Source organism: Canis aureus, chromosome 9 (assembly GCF_053574225.1).
Source record: "Canis aureus isolate CA01 chromosome 9, VMU_Caureus_v.1.0, whole genome shotgun sequence".
NCBI lineage: Eukaryota > Metazoa > Chordata > Mammalia > Carnivora > Canidae > Canis > Canis aureus.
Genome location: NC_135619.1, coordinates 65,511,456 through 65,533,526, shown reverse-complemented (window position 1 = coordinate 65,533,526; position 22,071 = coordinate 65,511,456). Strand labels below are relative to the sequence as shown.

At 58.2% G+C, this 22,071-nt stretch overlaps 1 protein-coding gene across 6 annotated transcripts in view; it reads left to right on the top strand.

Moving 5' to 3' along the window:
- The window catches only part of CCDC88C (coiled-coil and HOOK domain protein 88C), a 121,589-nt gene that overhangs the window by 65,066 nt on the left and 34,452 nt on the right, over positions 1-22,071 (top strand). For all 6 annotated transcript variants that reach the window (XM_077910378.1, XM_077910376.1, XM_077910377.1 and 3 more), the window contains 11 exons: positions 98-181; positions 2,599-2,739; positions 3,117-3,301; positions 3,900-3,981; positions 4,324-4,482; positions 8,748-8,894; positions 9,551-9,695; positions 13,076-13,260; positions 16,891-17,028; positions 17,998-19,068; positions 21,519-21,646. In XM_077910378.1, coding sequence (XP_077766504.1) covers positions 98-181; positions 2,599-2,739; positions 3,117-3,301; positions 3,900-3,981; positions 4,324-4,482; positions 8,748-8,894; positions 9,551-9,695; positions 13,076-13,260; positions 16,891-17,028; positions 17,998-19,068; positions 21,519-21,646 — 2,465 coding nt within the window. The remainder of the gene's footprint in view (positions 1-97; positions 182-2,598; positions 2,740-3,116; positions 3,302-3,899; positions 3,982-4,323; positions 4,483-8,747; positions 8,895-9,550; positions 9,696-13,075; positions 13,261-16,890; positions 17,029-17,997; positions 19,069-21,518; positions 21,647-22,071) is intronic.

The following is a 22,071-nucleotide window of genomic DNA, read 5'->3' as shown; positions in this document are numbered from 1 at the left end:
GGTGGGAGGGACAGTTCATTTTGAGACTGTACTTCGGTGAGGGGGCCATGGGTTGCCCTCTTGTGGTGCTTCTGTTAATGCCCGCAACCTTCCACAGTGTGAGAGGAAAGAGGAATTTATCGAAAGGATCAAACAACTGGACATTGAAACCCAAGCTGGGATCGTGGCCCATATACAGGAGGTAGGTGTGAGGCTTTTGGGGGGTGTGGCTGTGGACTGCTGCTGGCTCCCGTGGCCACCTGGACGGGAGCGCTCTCCACCAGTGAAAAGCTTAAGAAAAACGTGTCACCCATTAAGGGTCTTGCTAACATTAGGCTTCAGACACCACAGACAGATTGATTCCATTTGGAAAGGTAACCATCAGCGAACTAAAACGGGGTAAAAATAAGGAAGGTTTTTTTTTTTTTTTTTTTTTAAACCCTCAATCAAGTCGTCTTTTGTCTCCTCTTCTTGCCTAATATGGACTCAGACTATTTTTAAGAGCTGTCAGCGTGGTTAGGCTCAGAATTCAATTTATAGACCCTGAAAACGTATCCTGGCAAATGTCACCCTGCTGGGAACGGTTGATCTTTATAGAGAGTTCTCCACTTCCGTCAGTGACACCAGAGAAACAGGCAGCCACCGCTGGGGAAGCTAAAAATCCAGCGAGTCCCAGGGGGGTGTGTCCAGAGACCCTGCTTGCGGGGTGCAGTCAGGAGGGCCCTGCATGGAGGGCAAGCAGCCCCTCTGCCATCAGTCGACCTTGGCAGATGCGGTTTCCCTGGAAAATGAGCCTGTAGAGGCAAGTGCCCACCTGAAAATTCCCTGACCTCTCCCGGACCCTCAGGAGACACGGTTCAGCCTTCAGGGTAATTGGACAGGTGAGGTAGACACATGGAAAGACAGGAGCAGGAGCCCCCCAAACAGGTGTATAACTGGCCAAGGCAGGTGAAGGCCGAGCACCCCATGCTGGCAGCAGCTGCTGACTGAGGAGCTCTGAGCCAGGGTTTGAAGCGGGAAACAGGTACAGCTCGCGGCGGGTCTGAGGGCATCCGCCAAGGGACGTCAGTCACGCAGCAGAGATTCTCAACATCCCATATCAGGGGCTGGCTGGGCTGTGAGCCTCAGAATGACCCCGCTTCATAATTTTCTTTGCACGTCTGTGTATTCTGAAAACTGTTTATTCCAGGGATGGGGGTGCTTGAGACGGGTCTGTTCTTTCTACTCGCTGTCTTTCCTGTGCAGAGAGTAAGATACTAAGGAGAGAAACAGGGATCCCTGGGTGGCGCAGCGGTTTAGCGCCTGCCTTTGGCCCAGGGCACGATCCTGGAGATCCGGGATCGAATCCCACGTCGGGCTCCCGGTGCATGGAGCCTGCTTCTCCCTCTGCCTCTGCCTCTCTCTCTCTCTCTCACTGTGTGCCTATCATAAATAAATAAATAAAAATTAAAAAAAAAAAGGAGAGAAACAGAGAAAGAAGATGTGTAGCCAAAAAGGAGTCCTGCATGGCTCTCCTCTGGTGGCTGGCAGTGGGGGAAATAGGTGGCTACTGCTTGGACACGCATGGGTCTAGACGTGCATGGAGAGGCCTTCTGGGTCAGACCCAGGGGAGGAGGGGGCACAAGCCTGTGATGAGAAGCTCCTTGGGCAACTGAGGCGCGCATGATGGGGCCCCTGTGCCCCCTCCCTCCGCAGAGGCCTGCCTTCTGCCGGCCTCAGTCTGGGGCAGGCCAAGCGGCGCCCTGTTGGCGGGATGAGCTTTCTCCTGACCCTTCCTGATCCGAGGGATCTGTTTTTCTTCTGTGAGGCGGGCAGGGGTAAGGAAGTGGATGCCTTTGGAGACGCTGGAGCCCCTGTCTTTTGTGTCTGTTTCACTATTTTCTGTATCCCTGTACTGCTCTGAAAAATCTAGGAACTTTTTTCAGATGTGCCTCACTGGGCTGGGTAACTCCGGTTTCTTTTTTATTCAGTCCCCTGTCGAGGCCCTGAGTGCACCAACACGTCTCTTCCCAGATGCAGGCAGCAGGCACTCACCGTGGGCCCTCTGCCCCCTTGGAAGGTCTGGATGGGGCAGTGGTGAGAAGGTCACGTGGGAAGAATCCACGGAGAGGCTGCCCCATGCCCAGCCTAGCTGTGGGCCTCGGCTCCCACTTGATGGAAATGGGAAACCGATGATCTCTGGTGGCCCGTGGGGATGACATAGGGGCTTACTACCTAAAGGCTGCTTTAGATTATGAAATACTTCTCCCCAGAATAAATGGCCCAACACTGTGACACAAGACTGACTGAACACGTGCTATATTCACGGTCGAGTTTGCAGTGGTAGCATGTGGTCCGACCCCTGCCCCTCAGAGCCCTTGAGGTTGCTTCCCTCGTGGTGGAAGTGGATCCGAGGGCTGCTAGGGGAGTTGCTGTGTGTCAGGAGTGCTTGCTGGCTCCAAGGAGAAACCTCGGCCCCCTCCAGGTGGGAGCTGGAAGCAGGAGTGCTCGCAGTCCTGGGGTGCCCCCTCCCGTGGCAGGGAGCCTGGGGTGAAAGGTCAGGGGCATCCATCCATGGAATGGGTAGCGAAGGGAGAAGGGAGGTCCCTGGCCTCTGCAGCTCTTGCCGCATGCCTGCAGGTGACCCACAACCAGGAGAACGTGTTCGACCTGCAGTGGCTAGAGCTCCCGGACGTAGCCCCAGAGGAGCTAGAGGCCCTGTCTAGGAACATGGTGTTTCATCTCCGGAGACTCCTGGATGAGCGGGACGAGTGCACGGAGGTGCGTGGCCTCAGACAGCACGGGTGGAGAAGGCCCTGGAAACGCCAGCCAGGGGGCCCTCCCTCATGCCCGTGCCCCTGGCTGCCCCCTGCCCCTCTTGCCCCGAATGACTTCTGTCCTCTTGACCACTTGCAGTGCCTTGTCCTCCTCCCTGGCAGTTTCCCTCCCCTCTCTCATCCCGTCCCCTGCCCTGCCGTACCCTAGGGTGTTGCCGCAGTCCCTGCAGGGCCAGGTGCTGACATGGCCTCTCCTCTCCCCTCTCCCCCCGCAGTGGGCACCCTCTCTCCCATCCCCTTCCCCGGGGTGTCTGCCGCTGCCCCTGCAGGGCCCGAGTGCTGACACGGCCTCCCCTCTCCTCCCCTGTCCGCCCACCATAGCTCATCGTGGACCTGACACAGGAGCGGGACTACCTGCAGGCACAGCAGCCTCCCAGCCCACTCAGGTCGTGCAGCGCCGAGTCCTCCCCCAGCCCCACCAGCAGCCTCTCCAGCGAGGACAAGCAGCACCTGGCCGTGGAGCTGGCCGACACCAAGGCCAGGCTGCGCCGTGTCAGGCAGGAGCTGTGAGTCCTTCCGTGCCCCCGCTGTCTGTCTGCTTCCGTATGCTGTGTCTACACAATTGGGTCATGCGGCGTGTACCTCTGGGCAGTGCAGCCAGCCGGACGGCAGGGTCTGCCCCAAGCTGGGTCACGGTCCAGGCTCCTGCCAGTGCAGGTCACAGATGGTCTCCACAAGGGGCCTCCTGTCCACATTTGTCCCATGTGGGGCGGGAATGACCACATGCTGGAGGGGGGATGCGGCTCACCCCATCAGGGGAACCTCTGCCCCCCCCATTCCCTGCAGCAGGTGAACATCACCTCCCTGCCTCCCCCTTGGTGCCTGCCCAGCTGTGGGGAAAGCACCTGTGGCAGGGCCTCCTTCCCTGCCCCGCACCCTCAGGGGGAAGGTGTCTGGTGGGTGGGGTTTAAGAGCGGGCTTTACAAAGTTAAAAATGGGAAAGAATTCGAGTCAGGAACATTTTTGCAGGCTCCACGTGCCGACGGCCCTCCTCACTCGCCGAAGTCCCCTCCCCCTGTCCCTGCTTGGTCTCACGAGGTATGGGGGGCTGCTGGGGCTGCTGGCTGAGGAGCCCTCACCATAGTTCCTCCAAATCACCCCCAGGGAGGAGAAGACGGAGCAGCTTGTGGACACCAGGCATGAGGTGGACCAGCTGGTGCTGGAGCTGCAGAAAGTTAAGCAGGAGGTGAGCGGGAGACCTGAGCATATGCCCAGGGTAGGGGGTTGTGATGGCAGTGGTGGGGGTGGCTGGGACTCCCCAGTAGCTGTGGCCCAGAGCCTCGGGAAGGCAGCATCAGAAGCTTCCAGCAATGGCCTGTCTCTGTCCAGCTCGCAGCAACACTGCCCAAGAGCTGGTGGCCTGGGGACTGTGCAGAGCGACACTGTGACTTGGTGATGCTGTGTGGGACCCCTCCCCAGACCTGCTTCTCCTGGGAGGTCCTGGAGATGCACTGCAGGGCCTGGCCCCTTCTTCCCTCCCTGGAGAGGTGCCCTAAGCTGGGTCCCCCTGCCTTTTCCTGCTGTCTAGAACACCCAGCTGGCTGCTGACGCCCGCTCTGCTCGCGCCTATCGCGACGAGCTGGACTCGCTGAGGGAGAAGGCAAACCGTGTGGAGAGGCTAGAGATGGAGCTGGTGCGCTGCAGGGAGAGGCTGCATGATGTGGATTTCTACAAAGCCCGCATGGAGGTGAGCCCCTGCATGCTTGAGGCACCTGCAGGGTCTGGCGGGTCTGTGCTGCCTCTGGAGTAAACATCATCTGAGAGGTGGAGATGGAGCAGCGCACAGTGCTGGCTGCCACACCCCTGTCTGGGTGTTGGGTGGTGGGTGGTGGGTGTGGGTGCTGCATGAGGCCTGTCCCCACCTGTAGAAGGGGTGCCCTGGCCTCGGGTGCATTAGAGCTCGCTCCCAGTGAGCTGCTTCTACTGAGATTTGGGAACCAGTGGTGCAGTGAGGGGTGGGGTGGGCAGTTGGCAAGTTAGTTAGGAGCTAGGTTGGTGATCAGTCTAACTCACCCCCAGCCCAGTCCCAGGGGTTTCCCCACAGCCAGCCTGTCCTTGCCGCTGCCCGAGGGTTGCCGTTGTCGCTCATTGACCCCAGGGCCTTAGCACGGGCTGCCTTCCACGAGCTCTGAACTGGCCATTCTGCCTCCACCTGTCCTTGTCCACATCCCCTGTCCGGGTGTCACAGTGACCCTTGTCAGACTCCCTCAGGCACCTGTGCATTATTCTTGGGATACAGTCCACATTCGGCCCCTCGTCTGGTACTCAGCCATCTCTGGTTCCCCAAGAGACGCTTTGTTCTGGCCCCACCTGAGCCCCCTTCTGGTCCCACGGGGCCAGATGAGGAGAGGGTAGGCCCGGGCCCTCCTGCTTCCCATTCCCTAGGCCCCCTGCCCACCCCTGGCAGTGCTCCTCATGGGGTGCCATGTGCTCCTGTTTCCCACCCTGGAAGTCAGGTCGCTGCCCTACTGGCCTCTGACTTGAGTCCTGGAGTGCGTTGTGTGGTGTGGGGATGGCCTGACTGCAGGCCGCTGGGGTGAAGCCCGGGCCCCTCCCACTCTTGGGAATATGAAGGTTTATTGGAACGTCGCTCTGTGCATCCGTGTTGCTCCGTGCATCCGTGTTGCTCCCTGCATCTGTTCCCAGTTTTCGTGGCTGCTGCGGGGGCACCTGCAGAGCCGAGGCATCTGAGGAAGCTGGTGGCCAAATGTGTGAAGCCATGGCCTGGCCCAGGGGAGCTGCGCAGCAGGGTTTCCAAAGGCGTGGTGATAACCGTATTTATGGAGCTTTCCTCACCTGCCAGGAATGGTGGGGGTCCGACCACATGGCCCCATGTGAACCTCCTGGTAGCCCCCTGAGCCTTAGGGGCTGCTGCCAGTTCCTTTCATCTTTTTCAGAGGAGAAAGCAGAGAATTGATCCATAGCTTGTGTAGCCAGCCCAGGAGTGTGCTCGGGATGGACACCGGGCCCTGCACCCCATCAGCCAGGATGCATGCAGACCAGGCCTTGAAACCTGTCTGCCTGCCTGCAGGGCCTCAGCTGTGACGAGGAAGGAAATCAGGGTGGTGGTGGGGTGGGGGGCTTGCAGACACAGAGGAGGTACAGGTGAGGTGAACAGGGGCATTGGAGGAAGGGTTGATGGTGGAAGGGCAGGGGGCCTCCAGTTTGTGTGGGAGTTTGGACGTCATGCCCTAAGCAGGGAGCGTTCAGACTCAGGGAACCAAGTAAGGTCCTCCATCTTCTGTTTCCACCTGGCACTTTGGGTTTCTCTGTATTTCTTAATGGCTTTTTTTTTTTTAAGCTTTTATTTATTTGAGAGAGAGAAAGAGGAGGGGAAGTCACAAGCAGGGGGAGGAGCAGAGGGAGAAGCAGGCTCCCCCCTGAACAGGGAGCCTGACATGGGGCTCGACCCCAGGAACCCTGGGATCACAACCCGATCTGAAGGCAGAGACGCCCAGCCCCTGAGCCCCTGGGCATCCTTCCTGATGGTTTCTGAGCTCTGATGAAACTGGGTGCAGACTGATGTTCAAGCATGCCGACCCGAAGTGGGGTCTGCAGGTCAGTCCCCTGCACTCCTGGAGCCAGGTGAGGTTTAAACTGGCAGGCATCATGTGGAGCCTGGCGGTCTGTAGTGGAGCTGGCCGAGCAGTGGGGGACGTCAGCCAAGGGATGTGTTTACCGAGGGAGCAGGAGGTCGCCTGCTCGGGGTGCAGGGCCCAGTGTCCATCCCGAGCACACTCCTGGGCTGGCTCCCTGGTGCTGCAGATGCCTGACCCTGATGTGGTGGGTGCTATGGTGTGAGCACAGTGGGGAGGAGCCTGTTGTGTTTTCCATCCTGCTCCCCCACCCCTGCCTCACCCTGCCGCCCCCCACCCTGGTGTCAGGGGCTTGCTGGGGTCCTGAGGCCCCGTGGAGACAAGGACTTGCCCACTGCTTGGTAGACAGATGCTTGGCAGGTGCTGGACCAAGCAGTGTGTATAGAGTGTGGGGATGGGGCAGCCAGCCCGCCTTCCGGGCCTGGGCACCGTGCACAGGGTACACACGCAGGTCAGCACATCGGACCTTGGTTCAGCCCCCTTGGTGTGTCAGTCATATGGAGGGAGGACTCCTTTATCGAGGGACACTGGCTCCATGTCCCACAGCTCACAGTGCACTGGCAGGCCTGGGATCTGGAGCCATGGGCCCACATTCCCGGTGTCTGTGCCAGGGTAGTGGCGGCAGCCCCTGAGCCCCTGGGGACCAGCCGTCGGGCCTGTGACCGCCTACATGTGGCTCCTCAGCTGTTTGCATGGCCGGGTCAGGCCTTTAAATAGCTTCCCAGTTCAGCTGAGGTCGGGTGTGCAGGGGGGTGGCTGGCGGGGCAGCTCCCCAGAGCCGCAAGCTGAGCCCTTGACTTTTGCCATGGGAGCTTGGGCTTGGCTTCCTGCAGACCCAGCTTCCTGGTCCTGAGGCCATGGGACTCACGAGGCAAGCCCGGGGTACCTCTGTTCCCTGGTACTTAGTAGGCGCAAGATCAAGACTGATCCCAGTAGTGGCTGGAAATCATCGTGTTCCCTCGGTACTTCACCCCTGGACACCTTGTCTGTCCCTGCCTGTTGGAAGTCACGGGGCCCTTTGTAGCCCATGTCACGTGCCCTCTGACCGCTCCCTGCTCCCCACGGCGTGATTCAGCCGGCAGGTGTTACTGAACACATGTCTGAGGCACACAAAGGCGGAAGTGAACTCACGGTCTGGGGGAGGCAGGCTGCATTGCCTCGGTGCGTCCAGGCCCGACGGGCAGGATACAGGGGATTTGCAAGCATTTCTCAGAGAGAGCAACTTAGGCTGGGTTTTGAAGGCTGCATGGGAGTTGGCTGTGAGGCTAAGGGGGTAGCCTGGAGTGACAGGACGGGGGGTGGGTGCTGGCAGTGGGCCTGCTGGAGCTCAGGATGTGAGTGTGGGCAGTGGCTGGAGAGGGAGGCCGCCTTCTGGTTCAGAGCCCATCCTGTGCTCTGACTCCCGTGCTTTCCCCACTCGAGCCCCTCGGGGATGGGTTGCAGGCAGCCTAGGCTATTGGAGAGAATGCAGATCTGCAGCTCTCCGGCCAGAATTCAAGCCCTAGCTTCACCCCTGGCCAGCTTTGTGACTTTGGGCTTATTCCTTAATTTATCCACGAGAGTCTCTTCATCTGAAGGGAGCGTTGCTGCCTCCCTCTTAAGGGACAAGTCGGGGGGGGGTTGCTGGAGGGGTGGGGAGCACCCAGAGCAGGGCCAGCTGGACAGTGTGCGGGTTTCCACAGAGAGAGGGCACCTGGGTAATCCTGAGTCCCCAGCCCTTGACAGCCGCAAGCCTTTGATCAGAACCGTGACCGCTGACCACGCAGCACATGGCTTCCCCTCTACCAGGGAGCTTTGATGCTGGGCAAACGCAATGTCGTGGATAAGCAGGGACTACCCCATCGTGTTTAAGAACTGTGCTATGGACAAAAGCAGACACATTCCCCTGTGTGCGTGCTTGTGCGCATGAAGGCGTTCAGGGAAACTCAGTCCCCCCGCCACGTACCCAGTGGTGCTGGAAGGGCCCCGGGGAGAGGAGAAACCAAGGAGCCCCCTGTAACTGGGTGGGGGAGGTCAAGGAGAGGTGAAGTCAGTGGGCTGAACTTGTTGTTGCCCAGGGCAGAAGTAAGTCCAGTGGCCCCTCTCCCACGAAGTTTGCTAGGACGTGGCACCTGAGCAGGTGTTCCCTGCAGAAGACCCGAACTCAGATGTCGTGATGTGTGCATTTTTTTTATTTCAGTAGAGAGTGTCCGTGTGGCCTGGTGCAGAAGAAAGGGGAAGGTGTTGTGAGGGGGAGACCCTGCCCACCCCCCAGCCTAGCGGCCTCACCCCTACAGTGCATGTTTTAGGTCTCGAGCCCCAGGCATGAACCCAGTACCTTAGTCTGACGGCTCTCGTGTGTGTCTTTGCCGAGTAGGAGCTGAGAGAAGATAACATCATCTTAATTGAGACCAAGGCTATGCTGGAGGAACAGCTGACGGCGGCCCGGGCGCGGGGAGATAAAGTTCACGAGCTGGAGAAAGAGAACCTGCAGCTGAAGTCCAAGCTTCACGACCTGGAACTGGTATTGCCAGCCCTCGTCACCATGTCACACGCGGGTGGGCGCAGGTTGGGGGTGTACGCTGGCCCCTCTCCAGGCTTTCACCCCCATCCCCGCCTCCCTGAGTCTGCCCTGCCACTCCCAGGGGGCTGAGGAGAGAGCGGCTTGCTGAGCCCAGTGGGCCTGAGGGGGCAGCCCCTGGCGCCCACGAGACAGGACTTGAGTGCTCATGCTTCTCTGTAAGGGCGAGTGTATGGGTGTGTGTGTTCCAAGAAGGGTGGCCGCCTCGGTGCGGGGTGAGCTGGGATCCGGGAGCCTCAGCACGTGTTGGGCCTGCTCTGGGTCCACAGAACTGCCCTTCCTCATGGTACCTGCATTAAAGCTCTGCACGGTACGGCACTTTGTCCTGACGGCCTTCTGTTAGAGACCTCAGGGCTCCATCCGTCACCTAGGTCACCGGGGCAGGTGACCTTTGTGTGGCTGTAATGCCCACAGCTGGCCCTGCATTGGAGACATTTCCTTGAAGCTATGGGGTGTTTTAAATTTTGTTTTGTGTTTGTTTGTTTGTTTTGTTTTGTTTTTTTTGGAAGTGAGCAGATGCATGGCGTCCCTTCATCCTGGGGAGAATGAGGGTGGGACGTGAGGGCTGGTATTTCATGCCTCCCCTCTCCCTGCACCAGGACCGGGACACAGACAAGAAGCGGATTGAGGAGCTGCTGGAAGAAAATATGGTCCTGGAGATCGCCCAGAAGCAGAGCATGAACGAGTCCGCCCATCTCGGCTGGGAGCTGGAGCAGCTGTCCAAGAACGCAGACCTGTCCGATGGTGGGTAGTGCGGGGGGTCTCGAGCCCGCCTGGCTGCAGCTTCTTCCTCATCCAGGGAGCTGAATGCTTGGCCCAGAATCCTCCCTGTCAGCCTCTCCATTCGCCCCAAGTAAATAGGATTTCCTTCAAGTGCTGTTTGGAACGGTTTCATTGCAGTTCTGCCCAAGGAGGACACGAGGGGTCTGGCTGCCTTGGTGTCAGGACATAAAATGCAAATTAAATGTTGCCAGCTTTCTCATTTCCCATATGGACAGTCCCCGGAGCTTCCAGATTACAGCCTGCTGACACCCAGAGGACGTGTTAGGCTTATCTGTGGATGGTTGAAAGCCCTGTGTGGCAGGTGACATCCCCAGTGGTCATTAATCTCCACTATAAATGTGCCCTGGGCATTATTTGCTCTGCTCATTTGCATAATTGGGCAAGATGGATGCAGTGTGTTTTCTGCCTCTCTGGGTGGGGATGGCTGAGTGGCTGCTCCTCCCAGGCCCCGGGCCTCTTCCTCCCCCGCCTGGTGCTCCATGCTTGTGCGGCCCCACTGCCCAGCACCCAGAAACGTGTTCGCCGGGGCGGGTGGGTGGGGCAGCAGTTAGCGCTGCAGCAGGAAGCCCCAGCCCTGCGCAAACAATAAGCCAGTTCCTTTGTTCAGAAATAGTACATATGCACCTGATAGCGCCAGGGAACGTGTGCTCAGAACTTTACAGGGTGTCGGTAGGGCCTCAGCTGGTTGGGGTGGCCTGGTCAATTCTAGTAAATGTCCCTGAGCTCAATGGGAAAGATTGCCGGAAGCAGCTGGAGGGTTCCTCAGGCTCTGAACCTACGATCAGTTCAGTAAACTGTTAATCTGGGTGAAAAGTTAGTTGTGTGCATGTTCCAGGCGTCGTGCTGCGGTGGGGTCTGGGGTCTGTGGTTGAGGTCTGGGGTCTGCGGTGGGGTCTGGGGTCTCTGCTGGGGTCTGCAGTGGGGTCTGGGTGGGGTCTGCTGGGGTCTGGGAGGGGTCATCCGGATTCCCTGCTCTGGGAGTCCAGGCCCACGGGGGTGGACCTCTGCCCCCTGGCGGAGCAGAGAGGTGGTGCGGGCTTCCCGGGGCCAGTTCGGGCCGTGCATGTTCCAGTGAGAGAGCAGGGCTGTGGGCACCTGGAGCCTGCCTGTTCACGCTCCTCAGGACGTATGTGAGCCCTTCAGGTCAAAGGATATGATTCCCCTCGGTGTTTCCAACCCCTGGTGCGCAGCCGGGACCTAAGGGGCATTGGTTTGAGCGGTGGTGTAACAGGAGCAGAGCCCACCCGTACTTGTGCGCGTACCGGGGTGGTAGCTTCTTGAGTCAGAACTAGTTGGCCAGGTGACCTCCTTTAAGCCTCGGTTTCCTTATCTGCAAAACGGGGGTGACGAAGCCCCCCCTCACAGAATTGCCGTGGGTATACAGTGACAGGAGCTAGTGAAGCATTATGCTGTGTCTGGCGCAGGCACTCTCGAAAGGGTACCTTTCCTCTTCTTGTATTAAAACCTCCCCCCACACACACATACACATGTGCACACACGCACCCATCCCACGACTGATAGCTGGGAGTGCTAATGAGCATAGCACTTGGTAAGGAGCCATCAGTGGTTTTCGTGATACACTGTTGTGTCCTCATCATGGTCTCTGAGGCACCGTCTTTCACGGAAGAGGAAATAAGGCTTAGAATCAATTCCATTGTTTGACTCGTGGCCCCTTCACACTGCTTCTGAATGTAGAACTTCAGTTGGAGTGATGACAAAGTCTGGAGGTGGGTGGGCAGGCGCAGCTGTAGGACAGTGAGAATGTATCTGATGCCACAGTGCTATACACCAGGAATTAATTGAAATGGTGCATTTTATATTCTGTGTGTTTCACCACAATTTAAAAATGTTATTTTTTCCCCTGGATGCTGCAGAGGGTCCTGTCCGAGGGACCACAGGTTCTCTCTGAGTCAGCAGGGTGTGAGGTCAGGCTAGTTTCAAGACACAGCCCTCCATGCATTTTTCTATGTTGCGAGCATGTGTGCACGCTGGCGCCGGGGTGGTCAGCCCCACGGACGCCCTGTCCACCTCCACTGCTGCCTGCCTGCTGTTGCCTGGGGTCGTTTGGACATGAGTTTGTTGGGTCTGTTCTGCCGTCTTGGTGGATGAGGAGAACTCGGTGGGATGCAGATGCCTTCTAGTTCTTAGGGTCATGCAGAGGATTGAAACCCAGCATGTTGTGTTTCTAGCTTCGTGTGCTTTGCTATGAGAGCCAGCCCGTGCATCCACCCAGCCCCTGGTGTAACGAATAGGAACCAGGCAGGGAAGGCTGCCTTGGCCACATGGTGTGGTCAGTCTCCCAGAGCTGAGCATGTATGCTCCTGATGGGACAGAGGACAGGACAACTCTGATCCCTTTCTTTTTATTTTTTTAAGATTTTATTTATTTATTTGAGAGACAGTGTACAAACAGGGGAGGGGCAGAGGGAGGAGCAGACTCCCCGCTGAGCAGGGAGCCTGACAAGGGGCTGGATCCCAGGACCCCAGGATCATGCCCTGAGCTGAAGGCTGACGCTTCACCAATGGAGCCACCCAGGCACCCACACACCCCCACTCCAGTCTGATTCCTCCTTCCAAGGGCTTTCACATACATTCCTTTTTTCTTTCCCAAAAAGCCCCTTGAGTTACCCAATGCCATTCACCTGCTGAGGCAGGAAGGGGCCAAGAACCCCCGTTCCTGACTCCTGCCCCCTTCTTCACCTGTGTTTGAGCTGTTTAGAAGCAGAGATCATCTGCCTTTCTCCATCTTTAGCTCACATTTTCATCTCACTTAGAATTTTAAACCATATTTTACACATACATTTCAGTTTTTTTTTTTCCTGCAGTACGGTTGTGAGATTGCAGAACGTCCACCTGAAGGATGGCCAGTCCTGGGCCTACAGACCCCCCTGGCCACCTGCTGCTCGTGGCAGACATAGCTAGTCGATCACCCCACGCCTCCCGCTGAGCCTCCCAGAGCTGGTGCAACACAGGTCACCTGTTTGCCATCTCTGTTGGTCTCTGCGGTCCTCGAGCTGCCCAGTCTGGTTAGCAGCTTGCAGGAATGGTTCTCCGCAGTCTGTACCTTCTGCACTGGCTCCTTCGCCATGACCTGCTTTCTTCTCTAGTTGCACTTGGTCCCCTGACCAACCCCAGCAGAGCCAGCAGGACCATACCTGCCTGAGGGACACTGGGGTGCTGACCACAGCAGCGTCATATGAATAGGGGGTGATGCCCCTGGGAGCCCCTATTGGCCCCTCAGATGTGGGGTGTGGGGACCAGTGGCCTCATTTCCAGGCTGGGGGTGGAGAGTGGAAGCAGAGGCTCCTGGAAACCGGCCTCTGACCCAATCTTGCACTTTAGCCTCCAGGAAGTCATTTGTGTTCGAGCTGAACGAATGTGCCTCCAGCCGCATCCTGAAGCTGGAGAAGGAGAACCAGAGCCTCCAGAGCACCATCCAGGGGCTGCGGGACGCATCCCTGGCGTTGGAGGAGAGCAGCCTGAAGAGCGGGGAGCTGGAGAAGGAGAATCAGCAGCTCAGCAAGAAGGTAACCCCGGCCCTCATCGGCAGGTTCAGCCGGGCGCAGCCGTGGTCCGTTGTAACAGACAGACGAGAGTATCATTGCCGAGAGCACAGCCTGGCTTGTCCCTGTACCAGTGCTTTGAGGGTGTGGCCCCAGTGGGACTTGACCTCATGTGTCTTGTCTTCATCTGTAGAATGGGGTTAACGGGGTGGTGAGGGTTATAGGACTCAGCATAGGCAGAGGGTCTGGCACCCAGGAAAGGCTCCATAGAAACACACAGGACTGGTAAAAAGCACAGGACGGGGCACAGGGAGAGGAAGCAGTGATGGAAGTGTGTGTGCGTATAGGGGATGCTGGCAGACCAGCTCAGGGCATTGCTGGTGGTAAAACAAGGCCAGAACTCACTTCTTGCACTTGGTTAGTGGGATGAGGGCAAGGACTTGCCCTTCAGAACGGCTGTGGGTTGTGACCTCTGGCAGGACGCACGGAGGCTTGCTGTTATCGTCCCGTAGGTATGAGGACCCCTGTACATCCCGGGGGTGCGGTCTCAGGGGCTCGAAGGGGCTGTGGAGATCTGGGGGTGGCCTCCACGTGTAGGTCACAGGGCTTTGGTATAGCGCAGCTGTGTGGTGGGCTCTGAACACGCCAGCTGCCGGATTCCAACGAGGGGAGAGCGCAGGAGTGCTGGGGCTGGCCGGCAACCACGCAGGACTGACGCTTACAGGTGTCTGGGTGTGTGTCCTGCCCACAGGCCCTTCCGGCATCGTCGACTGAGGCTGTGCTGGCAGGGGGAAGAGCCAGGGCTTGGTATGGACCCCGTGAAAGGCTCTCCGCAGTCCCCTCCTGGGGCTCCCAGGCTCTGTGGCCCTCCCTTTTTGTCCCTTTGAAGCACTGTGGGCCCTGCAGTCAGTGTGGTAGGTGCCAGGAAGCATGTCGTCTCCCAGAGGAGAGTGGAAAACACCCCGTCTGGAGCCCCAGCTCCAAATGCAGAATGGCAGATGGAAGGCGTCTAGATGGTTTGAGACCTTAGATTCACACGGTCGAAGCACAGGAAATGTCTCTATAAATGGCAGCCTGACCTCAGCCAAGATAAAACACGTTGACCTTTAGAGAGATGAGAACCTTCAACTCTGCAGGTCCCCATGGTCTGCCATCCAAAGCTGCAGTGTGACCTCGCTGGCCCGGCTCCCAGCCAGCCTCAGAGGGGATGACTGGGACTTCCCCTGCCCATCCCCGCGGCCACCCCAGCCGCTCCTCTGCACAGGCAGGCCTGGCAGTGAGCACCGCCCTGCCTGGCACCCCTCCTGAGCCCCCGTGGCTCAGCACCGCCCCTCCTGCTTCCATGCATTGGCTCCCCGAGGGGACGCCAGCCTTCCCCGGCCCCAGCCCATGGGAGGCAGGTCTTGGCACTGCATTCCTGGTAGAGGGGATGTGTAGTCTCCTCAGACCAGAGCCATCCTGTGTCTGGTGCCGGCTGGAACGCCTTTCGGCCTGTCCCATTCGGCCTGCCCAGGTCTGGCTGCCTCTGCTCTGACTCGTGCGGGTGCTTGTGTGTGCTCCATACACCACGTGGCACACAACGCTGGAGGCAGGAGCCCCTCGACTCACCTTGAATTTACCTTCCCTGACCTTGGTTGCTTCACTCTGCTCTTCTCCTCTCTGCGGGCTGTGTCTTGGCCACCAGCTGGCATTTCTTAGTCTATAGGTGACCCAGCAGCTTGGCTGAGCCCCACAGGGGACGCAGCTTTGACACTGACGTTCCCGGAACAGGGGCAGGCTCTGCCTGGGGTTGCCACTCAGGAAGGTGTCTGCAAGGCAAGGACAGGGGCCAGCCAGGACACAGGGCCCTGGAGGCTCCGACTGCTGGGCCAGCCTGGCTCTCTCACCATCCCTGGTATAGCCCAGGCTGTAAACTTGCTTGGGTTTGTGAGTCTGTGGGAATGGTCATCCCCCAAAGCGAATATCCGCCCCCTAACTCATGAAACTGCCACAGACCTTAGAGAAACGGCCTCATTCTCATGCAATAACTTTGTGTTGATGTCATGAGGGTTCACATCCTGAGCCAAGAGGTAAATAATCCTTATTTTCAGAGGGAGGAGGACAACCCTTTGGGGGTGCATACATCCCCAGGACTGAGAGGAAGGTCCCTGGCACCCACATGCTGAGCCAGGTACTTGAGGGAGGATGGAAAGCCCTCTCAGGGCTGCGGCTGGCTCACTCCTGAGCCCAGTGAGCTCCCCCAGGGTAACTGCAGACCCTCAGGGATGGATAACAGTCAGGGCTCCAGTTCCAGGGCCGAAAGAACCAGAACGGGGGAATGATGACGATGGACATCCATCAGCGGGAGGTGGGAGGTGGGGAGATTGTGTCTTCAAACTAGAAACAGCAACAGCGAGAAACGCAAAGGTTGGAATAAGATGTGCTTCTCTGGGAGGGAAGGGGCAGTGGGGGGTTTAACAGGTCAGGGAGCAAGCCAGGGGGGCCCAGGGCACACACCGCAGGCCCCCCGACTGTGCACGAGAACAGGCTGAGGTTACCCACTGTGTGTCCACTGCCTGGCACCCCTCCTGAGCCCCCGGCTCCACTTGTCACTGTAAGGCCCTGGGCAAATCACTTAGCTCCTCTGGCCCAGAGTCGTCCTGGTGATGGTTGGTAATAACTGCCAACACACCCTCAGGGAGGGTCACCTGCCAGGTGTGTGCTGAGCACTTCGTGCTGATGGAGCCCCACATGGATTAAAGAAACTTGCTTGCGGTCCTGTCGTTGGCAGCAAGGGACCAGACTCTGGAGCCTCATCCCTCTTATGCCAGCCCGTGCCTCTCTCCCAACTCCCATCCCCAGTGATAAGGAGCTTGGCGTTGGCAGGAAGGGACAGCAGCTCCCCTGAAGCCCTCACACTGCAAACAGCAACACAGCCATTGCCCGGGAGCCGAGTGGTAGGCCCTACCCTCAGCCTGCATCGTCGGAATCCACGTCCCCATGCTCTCAGGGTGTCAGGCACAATGAACTAGGCGGTTCATGTCTGGGAAGGATGGGTGCTGGTGGGTCCCAGCAGGAGTGTTTGGAGCCTGGGAGGTGTCCAGGCAAGAAGCAACGTAGTCTGGCCTGGGGCAGGCATTGAGCCATGAAAGAGAGCTGCCATAGAGAGGACAGGACCTGGAGGAGGAGAGAGGAAGGAGGGGTGTGTCCGAGGACCACCATGAGCAGCTGGGTGGATAGGAGCGTCACCAACCGAGGCGGCTGTCGTGAAGGGAGAGGGCAGGGTGGGAGAGGGGTGAGTGTGACGCCCCTGCAGGGCAGCCACAGGTGGTGGCTGGTAGCCCCTGGAGTGTGGGGTCTGACCTTTGGGCAGGTAGACAAGGCCTGAGTTAGAGGCGCCAGACCTTGGGGGCTGGGGGACTAGGTGGGGCTTGAGAGTACAGCGGTGAGGATCAGGAGCAGGGTTGGTGCCAGGCCTTTCCCTTCCTCCTGGAGCCACAGGTACCAAGTGTGGGCTAAGAGCTGAGGTTGCTATGGAACACCCCTGGGTGTTTCCTCGAGAAGAGACCTGCCCACGTATTCTGTGAAGCTGACAGGGTTTTCGGGGGTTTTTGTAAAATGTTGTTCACCTTGTGACACTGACCTCTGCCCGGGCTGGGCCTCTTGGTTCTGCAGATTGAAAAGTTACAGACCCAGCTGGAGAGAGAGAAGCAGAGCAACCAGGACTTAGAGACCCTCAGCGAGGAGCTGATCAAGGAGAAGGAGCAGCTGCAGAGTGACATGGAGACGCTGAAGGCTGACAGAGCCAGGCAGGTGGGTGCGCCTCCAGGACGGATGCTCCTGCCCCAAGTTAGGGCCGTTACCCAGGAATTGTGGGCTGATACGCGGGTTACCACTTACCTGGCTGAGCTGCTCCTCAGACCAGCAGTTCTCAACCGGCCATGGAGGAGCGGAGGTCGGATTTGGCCTCTCAGGGATGTCGGCAGTCCTGGTGTGACTGTCAGGATTTGGAAGAGGAGGGAGAAAGTACTCATGGCAGGTGGGCGGAGGTCAGCAGGCTGCCATGTCCTGCAGCATCCAGCACAGCCCTGCATGACCAGGTGCTGGCCCAGTCGCATGTGTCTACGGTGTCTCAGCAGAGAGCCCTGGCCGGCCTCCGGGCTTTGTGTGGCTGACCACCACAAGGAGTCCAGAGTGGGTGGTCCCAGTGGCGCAGCAATGCCAGCCAGAAGCCAGACCACTCTTGTCCTGCTCTGCTGTCCCCAAGCTATGGGCGGGAAGAAGGTGGTGATGCCCAGGGAAAGCGTCCTGCTGGGTGCCGGGCATATTGGAGTCACAGAGCTGACAGTCACCCTGAGTCCTGCAGGACCGGGAGGAGCCAGGGATGCTGACCTTCAGTGCAGGGACCATCATGCAGAGCTGGTCTGTAGGGCGGGGAAGAGGAGTGCTCCAGGCAGAGAGAAGATGACCTGCAGCATCTGCTGGGGGAGAGAGGTGTAAGGGGAGGCCATGGGGGCGAGCCCAGGTCATCGGGTGAAAAGCACCAGAGAAATCTCCTTCATTGTTCTCAATCACTGGGAGAGCTGTGGGTCACGTTTCTGAATCACGCAGTGAGTGGCCCTTTATCTCATGTCCATACTGGGCCCCTGGGAAATGGGACTGTGCCAGGGTGGGGGTGGGGCTCTTCCAGGGGGTCTGCGCTTCAGCCTCCCAGCCTGGACCCTGATCACTGAACTGCATCCATGCAATAGCCATGTCATGCCCGTTTGCCTTTCTCTGCAGATCAAGGATCTTGAGCAAGAAAAGGATCACCTCAACCAGACGGTGTGGTCATTACGGGAGAGGGCACAGGTCAGCGGCGAGGCCCGTGCAAAGGACATCGAGAAAGAGAACAAGGCTCTGCACCAGACAGTGACAGAGACCAGCAGCAGGCTCAGCAAGCTGGAATTTGAGAAGCATCAGCTGCAGAAGGACTTTGAGCAGGTGAAGGAGAAGGTGGAGCGGGTGGAAGAGCTGGAGAAGGAGCTGCACCGGCTGGAGAAGGAGAACGAGAAGCTGGCCCAGAAGGTGGCCTCCCTGAAGACGGCCACCGAGAAGGTCGACACCCTGGAGCGTGAGAGCCGGGGCCTGGCACTGGAGAACCGGAAGCTGAGGAAGTCGCTGGACACTCTGCAGAACGTGTCTGTGCGGCTCGAGGGTCTGGAGCGGGACAACAAGCAGCTGGACGAGGAGAACCTGGAACTGCGCCGGATGGTGGAGACCATGCGCTTCACCAGCGCCAAGATGGCTCAGATTGAGCGGGAGAACCAGGAGCTCGAGCGGGAGAAGGAGGAGCTGAGGGAGAACGTGGAGCTGCTGAAAGCCCTAAGCAAGAAGTCCGAGCGCCTGGAGCTCAGCTACCAGGGCGTGAGCGCCGAGAACGTGCGACTGCAGCAGACGGTGGAGAGCAGTGGCCAGAAGGCCCAGGCCCTGGAGCAGGAGCTCCGGGAGCTGGAGGCCGAACACCAGGCCCTGCAGCGCGACCTGGAGGCCCTGCGGCTCTCCAACAAGCAGCTAGTGAGGTCGGAGGAGGACCGGAAGGCCCTGGAGCAGGAGGTAGCCCAGCTGGAGAAGGACAAGAAGCTGCTGGAGAAGGAGGCGAAGCGGCTGTGGCAGCAGGTGGAGCTCAAGGACGCGGTCCTGGACGACAGCACCGCCCGGCTGTCTGCCGCGGAGAAGGAGAGCCGCGCGCTGGACAAGGAGCTGGCCCGCTGCAGGGACGCGGCCAGCAAGCTGAAGGAGCTGGAGAGGGACAACAGGGACCTCACCAAGCAGGTCACCGTGCACACAAGAACGCTGACCGCCCTGAGAGAGGTGAGCTGCGGTGGCCAGGGCAGCGGGGTAGGCGGGCATCTGCCCCAGGTGGCACGAGCGTGACAGACGTGACCCTGAGTATGTCCTCCCCAGTGCCAAACGGGACAGTGTCTGCAGGTGTAAGGAACAAAGGGAGATTGCCTCTTATGGTCTCGCCGCCCCAAGATTAGTGCTACTCGTAGTCCGGCTCGTTTTATTCCATCCCTTCCGATGTGTGTTTGTAAATCGAGCCCACATGTAGCATCCTGCTTCCCGCAGTCTGACCTCCTCTGTGTTGCTTTTTATACCTTTTCTCATTACAGTCAGTAAGCTCTAAGCCTCGGCTTGCTAATGGCTGCGAGGTATTTAATCCTATAGGTTTACTGCCATTCCTTTTTGGAGGCGGTTTTCCAGTTTGTTGTTTTTTATAAGATTTTATGTATTTATTCATGAGAGACACAGGCGGAGACACAGGCAGAGGAAGAAGTAGGCTCTCTGCGGGGAGCCTGATGTGGGACTTGATCCCAGACCCCTAGGTCATGCCCTGAGCCAAAGGCAGATGCTCAACCTCTGAGCCACCTGAGTGTCCCCTTTTTCCATGATTTTTTATTTATTCATGAGAGACACACAGAGAGGCAGAGACAGGCAGAGGGAGAAGCAGGCTCCATGCAGGGAGCCTGATGTGGGGCTTGATCCCGGGTCTCCAGGATCATGCCCTGGGCCAAAGGCGGCGCTAAACCACTGAGCCACCCAGGTATCCCCCCACTTTTTCCATTGTTTTAAATAACACGGGGCATCTCGCACACATAGCTCTTTTCTCAGGCTGTACTCCTCAAAGTGAAACTACAGGATCCAAGGGTATAAATATTTTAAAGTCTCTTGCTGAGTCCATGTCCTGCTCCTTCTCCGGTGTTTATCACATGGGGTCACCTGGGCCTTGGATCACTACTTTAAGGTGAATAAACTGCTTTCAGAAATGATTTGGAAAAAAAAAAGAAAAAAGAAAAAAAATTAAAAAAAAAAAAAGAAATGACTTGAACATCTGAATGGCGCAGCACAGAAGCCGGGTCTCACGCATGTAGGAGTCCAATGAGCTGTTGAGGGCAGCCTTCTGTGCAGCGAGGGGGCACCTGGTTTCTGTGGCTTGGCTCCCCCCAGGGCGGAGTCTTCGGCTGGCCCCTCCGGCTGCCGCGGGTAGATGAGCGAGAGTGAGAGAGGCCCCGCTCCCCTGTGCATAGCCCACTCAACAATTACATCTGCTGCAGGTGAGGTGGGGAAATGTGTTTCGTTGTGTGTCAGGGAAGAAAAGGAAATAGATTTGGTGAGCACAGAGTCGCATCCATGTTCAAAAAGTCTGTGCAGACTCTGTGCAGGCCGGTCAGTATGCTTGTGGGAAGGGACAGAAAACACAGGGCGACCCCTCATCCTAGCCCCTGTAAGCGTCACATTGGTTACACTGCAGTCACAGACAACCCCAGAATCCTAGTGGCTCCTCTCCCCTGTGGCTTCTCCCTCCCACCCTCGCTCGCGAGAGTCCAGGTGACTCCTGGGGGCCCTGCCCTCTGTGCTGTGACTCAGCAGCTTTGATGAACGGCTCCCCGCCTCAGCGCAGGGTTTGGGCAGTTTGCCCTGGCAGGAGAGAGACAGCTGGGGGGGTCACACGCAGGCCCTTACGTACGGCGGCCAGGAAGTGACCTGTGGCACGTCCCCGGGTGGCTGGGAAATTTGGGAGGAGGAGCAGTGGAATGTTTGGCAAGTCCCACTGTGTCACACTGCCATCGGAGGCCTTAGGATTTGGCAGCGGGGGTGGGGGGTGGGGGGGTCAGCTTACGTACCGGTAGCTGCGGCATTGGGCAGTAAGCAGTACCTACCTGGAGAGTGACCAAGACACATAAGAGGAAGGTGGCCCAGGCAGAGGGAGAAGCAGGCTCCCTGCAGGGAGCCCAGTGCAGAACTCAGTCCCAGGACTCCGGGGTCGCGACCTGAGCCGAAGGCAAACGCTCCACCGCTGAGCCACCCAGGGGCCCCAAAACCAGGGTTTAATCTTTGTCCTCAAAAAAAAAAAAAAAAAATCCTTGTCCTCTTTGTACTTTTTTCTGTTCCAAATTCTTTGCAAGTAGTATTTAATTGCATCAATCCACAGAAGAGGCAGCTACATTAGTGTCCAAACCCCCTACATCAAGGTTAACATAAATGGTGTTTCAGACCCCCGTCCTGGCTGCGTTGCCCTGTAGTGGGGTCAGCCTCAGTGCGGGGAGGCTGGGAAAGCACGTCTGCGCTCTTCCCTGTGGAAGACATCCCTGGCCCTCCCTGGCCCTGTTGAACAGTCTGTGTGGCCCTCAGGACACCTGAGTCAGCTGGGACTTGGGAAGACAGCTGCTCAGCCTCCATAAGGGCCTGTGCCAGGCCCCTCCCTGCTGGGCTCCTGTCCCTCACAAGTCCTCTCTCCGTCCTACTCCCTGTCCTGGCAGGACCTGGTGCTGGAGAAGCTGAAGAGCCAACAGCTGAGCAGCGAGCTGGACAAATTGAGCCAGGGACTGGAGAAGGTCGGCCTCCACAAGGATTTGCTGCTGCAGGACGAGAGCAGCCACGGTGACACGTGAGGACCTCCCTGCTGTGACCTGAGGCCCTGTGCTGCTTGCCAGCCCCACCCCCCAGCTCCGGAGCTTGGTTCACTCTGCACAACTCGGGGCTCATTGTCACGCGGTCCTTGTCAGGGGCTGGTGTCCTTTACGTTACCGGGCTTCTTCCTGGAGATTCCCAGAGAGGAGTGAAAGGATTCTCTCGTGTCCAGTGGAAAGGCTTCTTAATTTGTTTTTAAACAGATTTTTTAGAGCACGTTTAAGTTCAAGGCAAAATGAAGGGTGAGGTAGAGAGAGCTCCTGAATGCCCTCTGCCCCCCACCCCAGGCATGGCCTCCCCATTATCAGTATCCGTGTCCCCTACTAGAGCGGTGCACGTGTTAGCCCCCACATGCCTCCATTGACACCTCACCACCAACGCCCACAGTCGACTTTCGGTTCA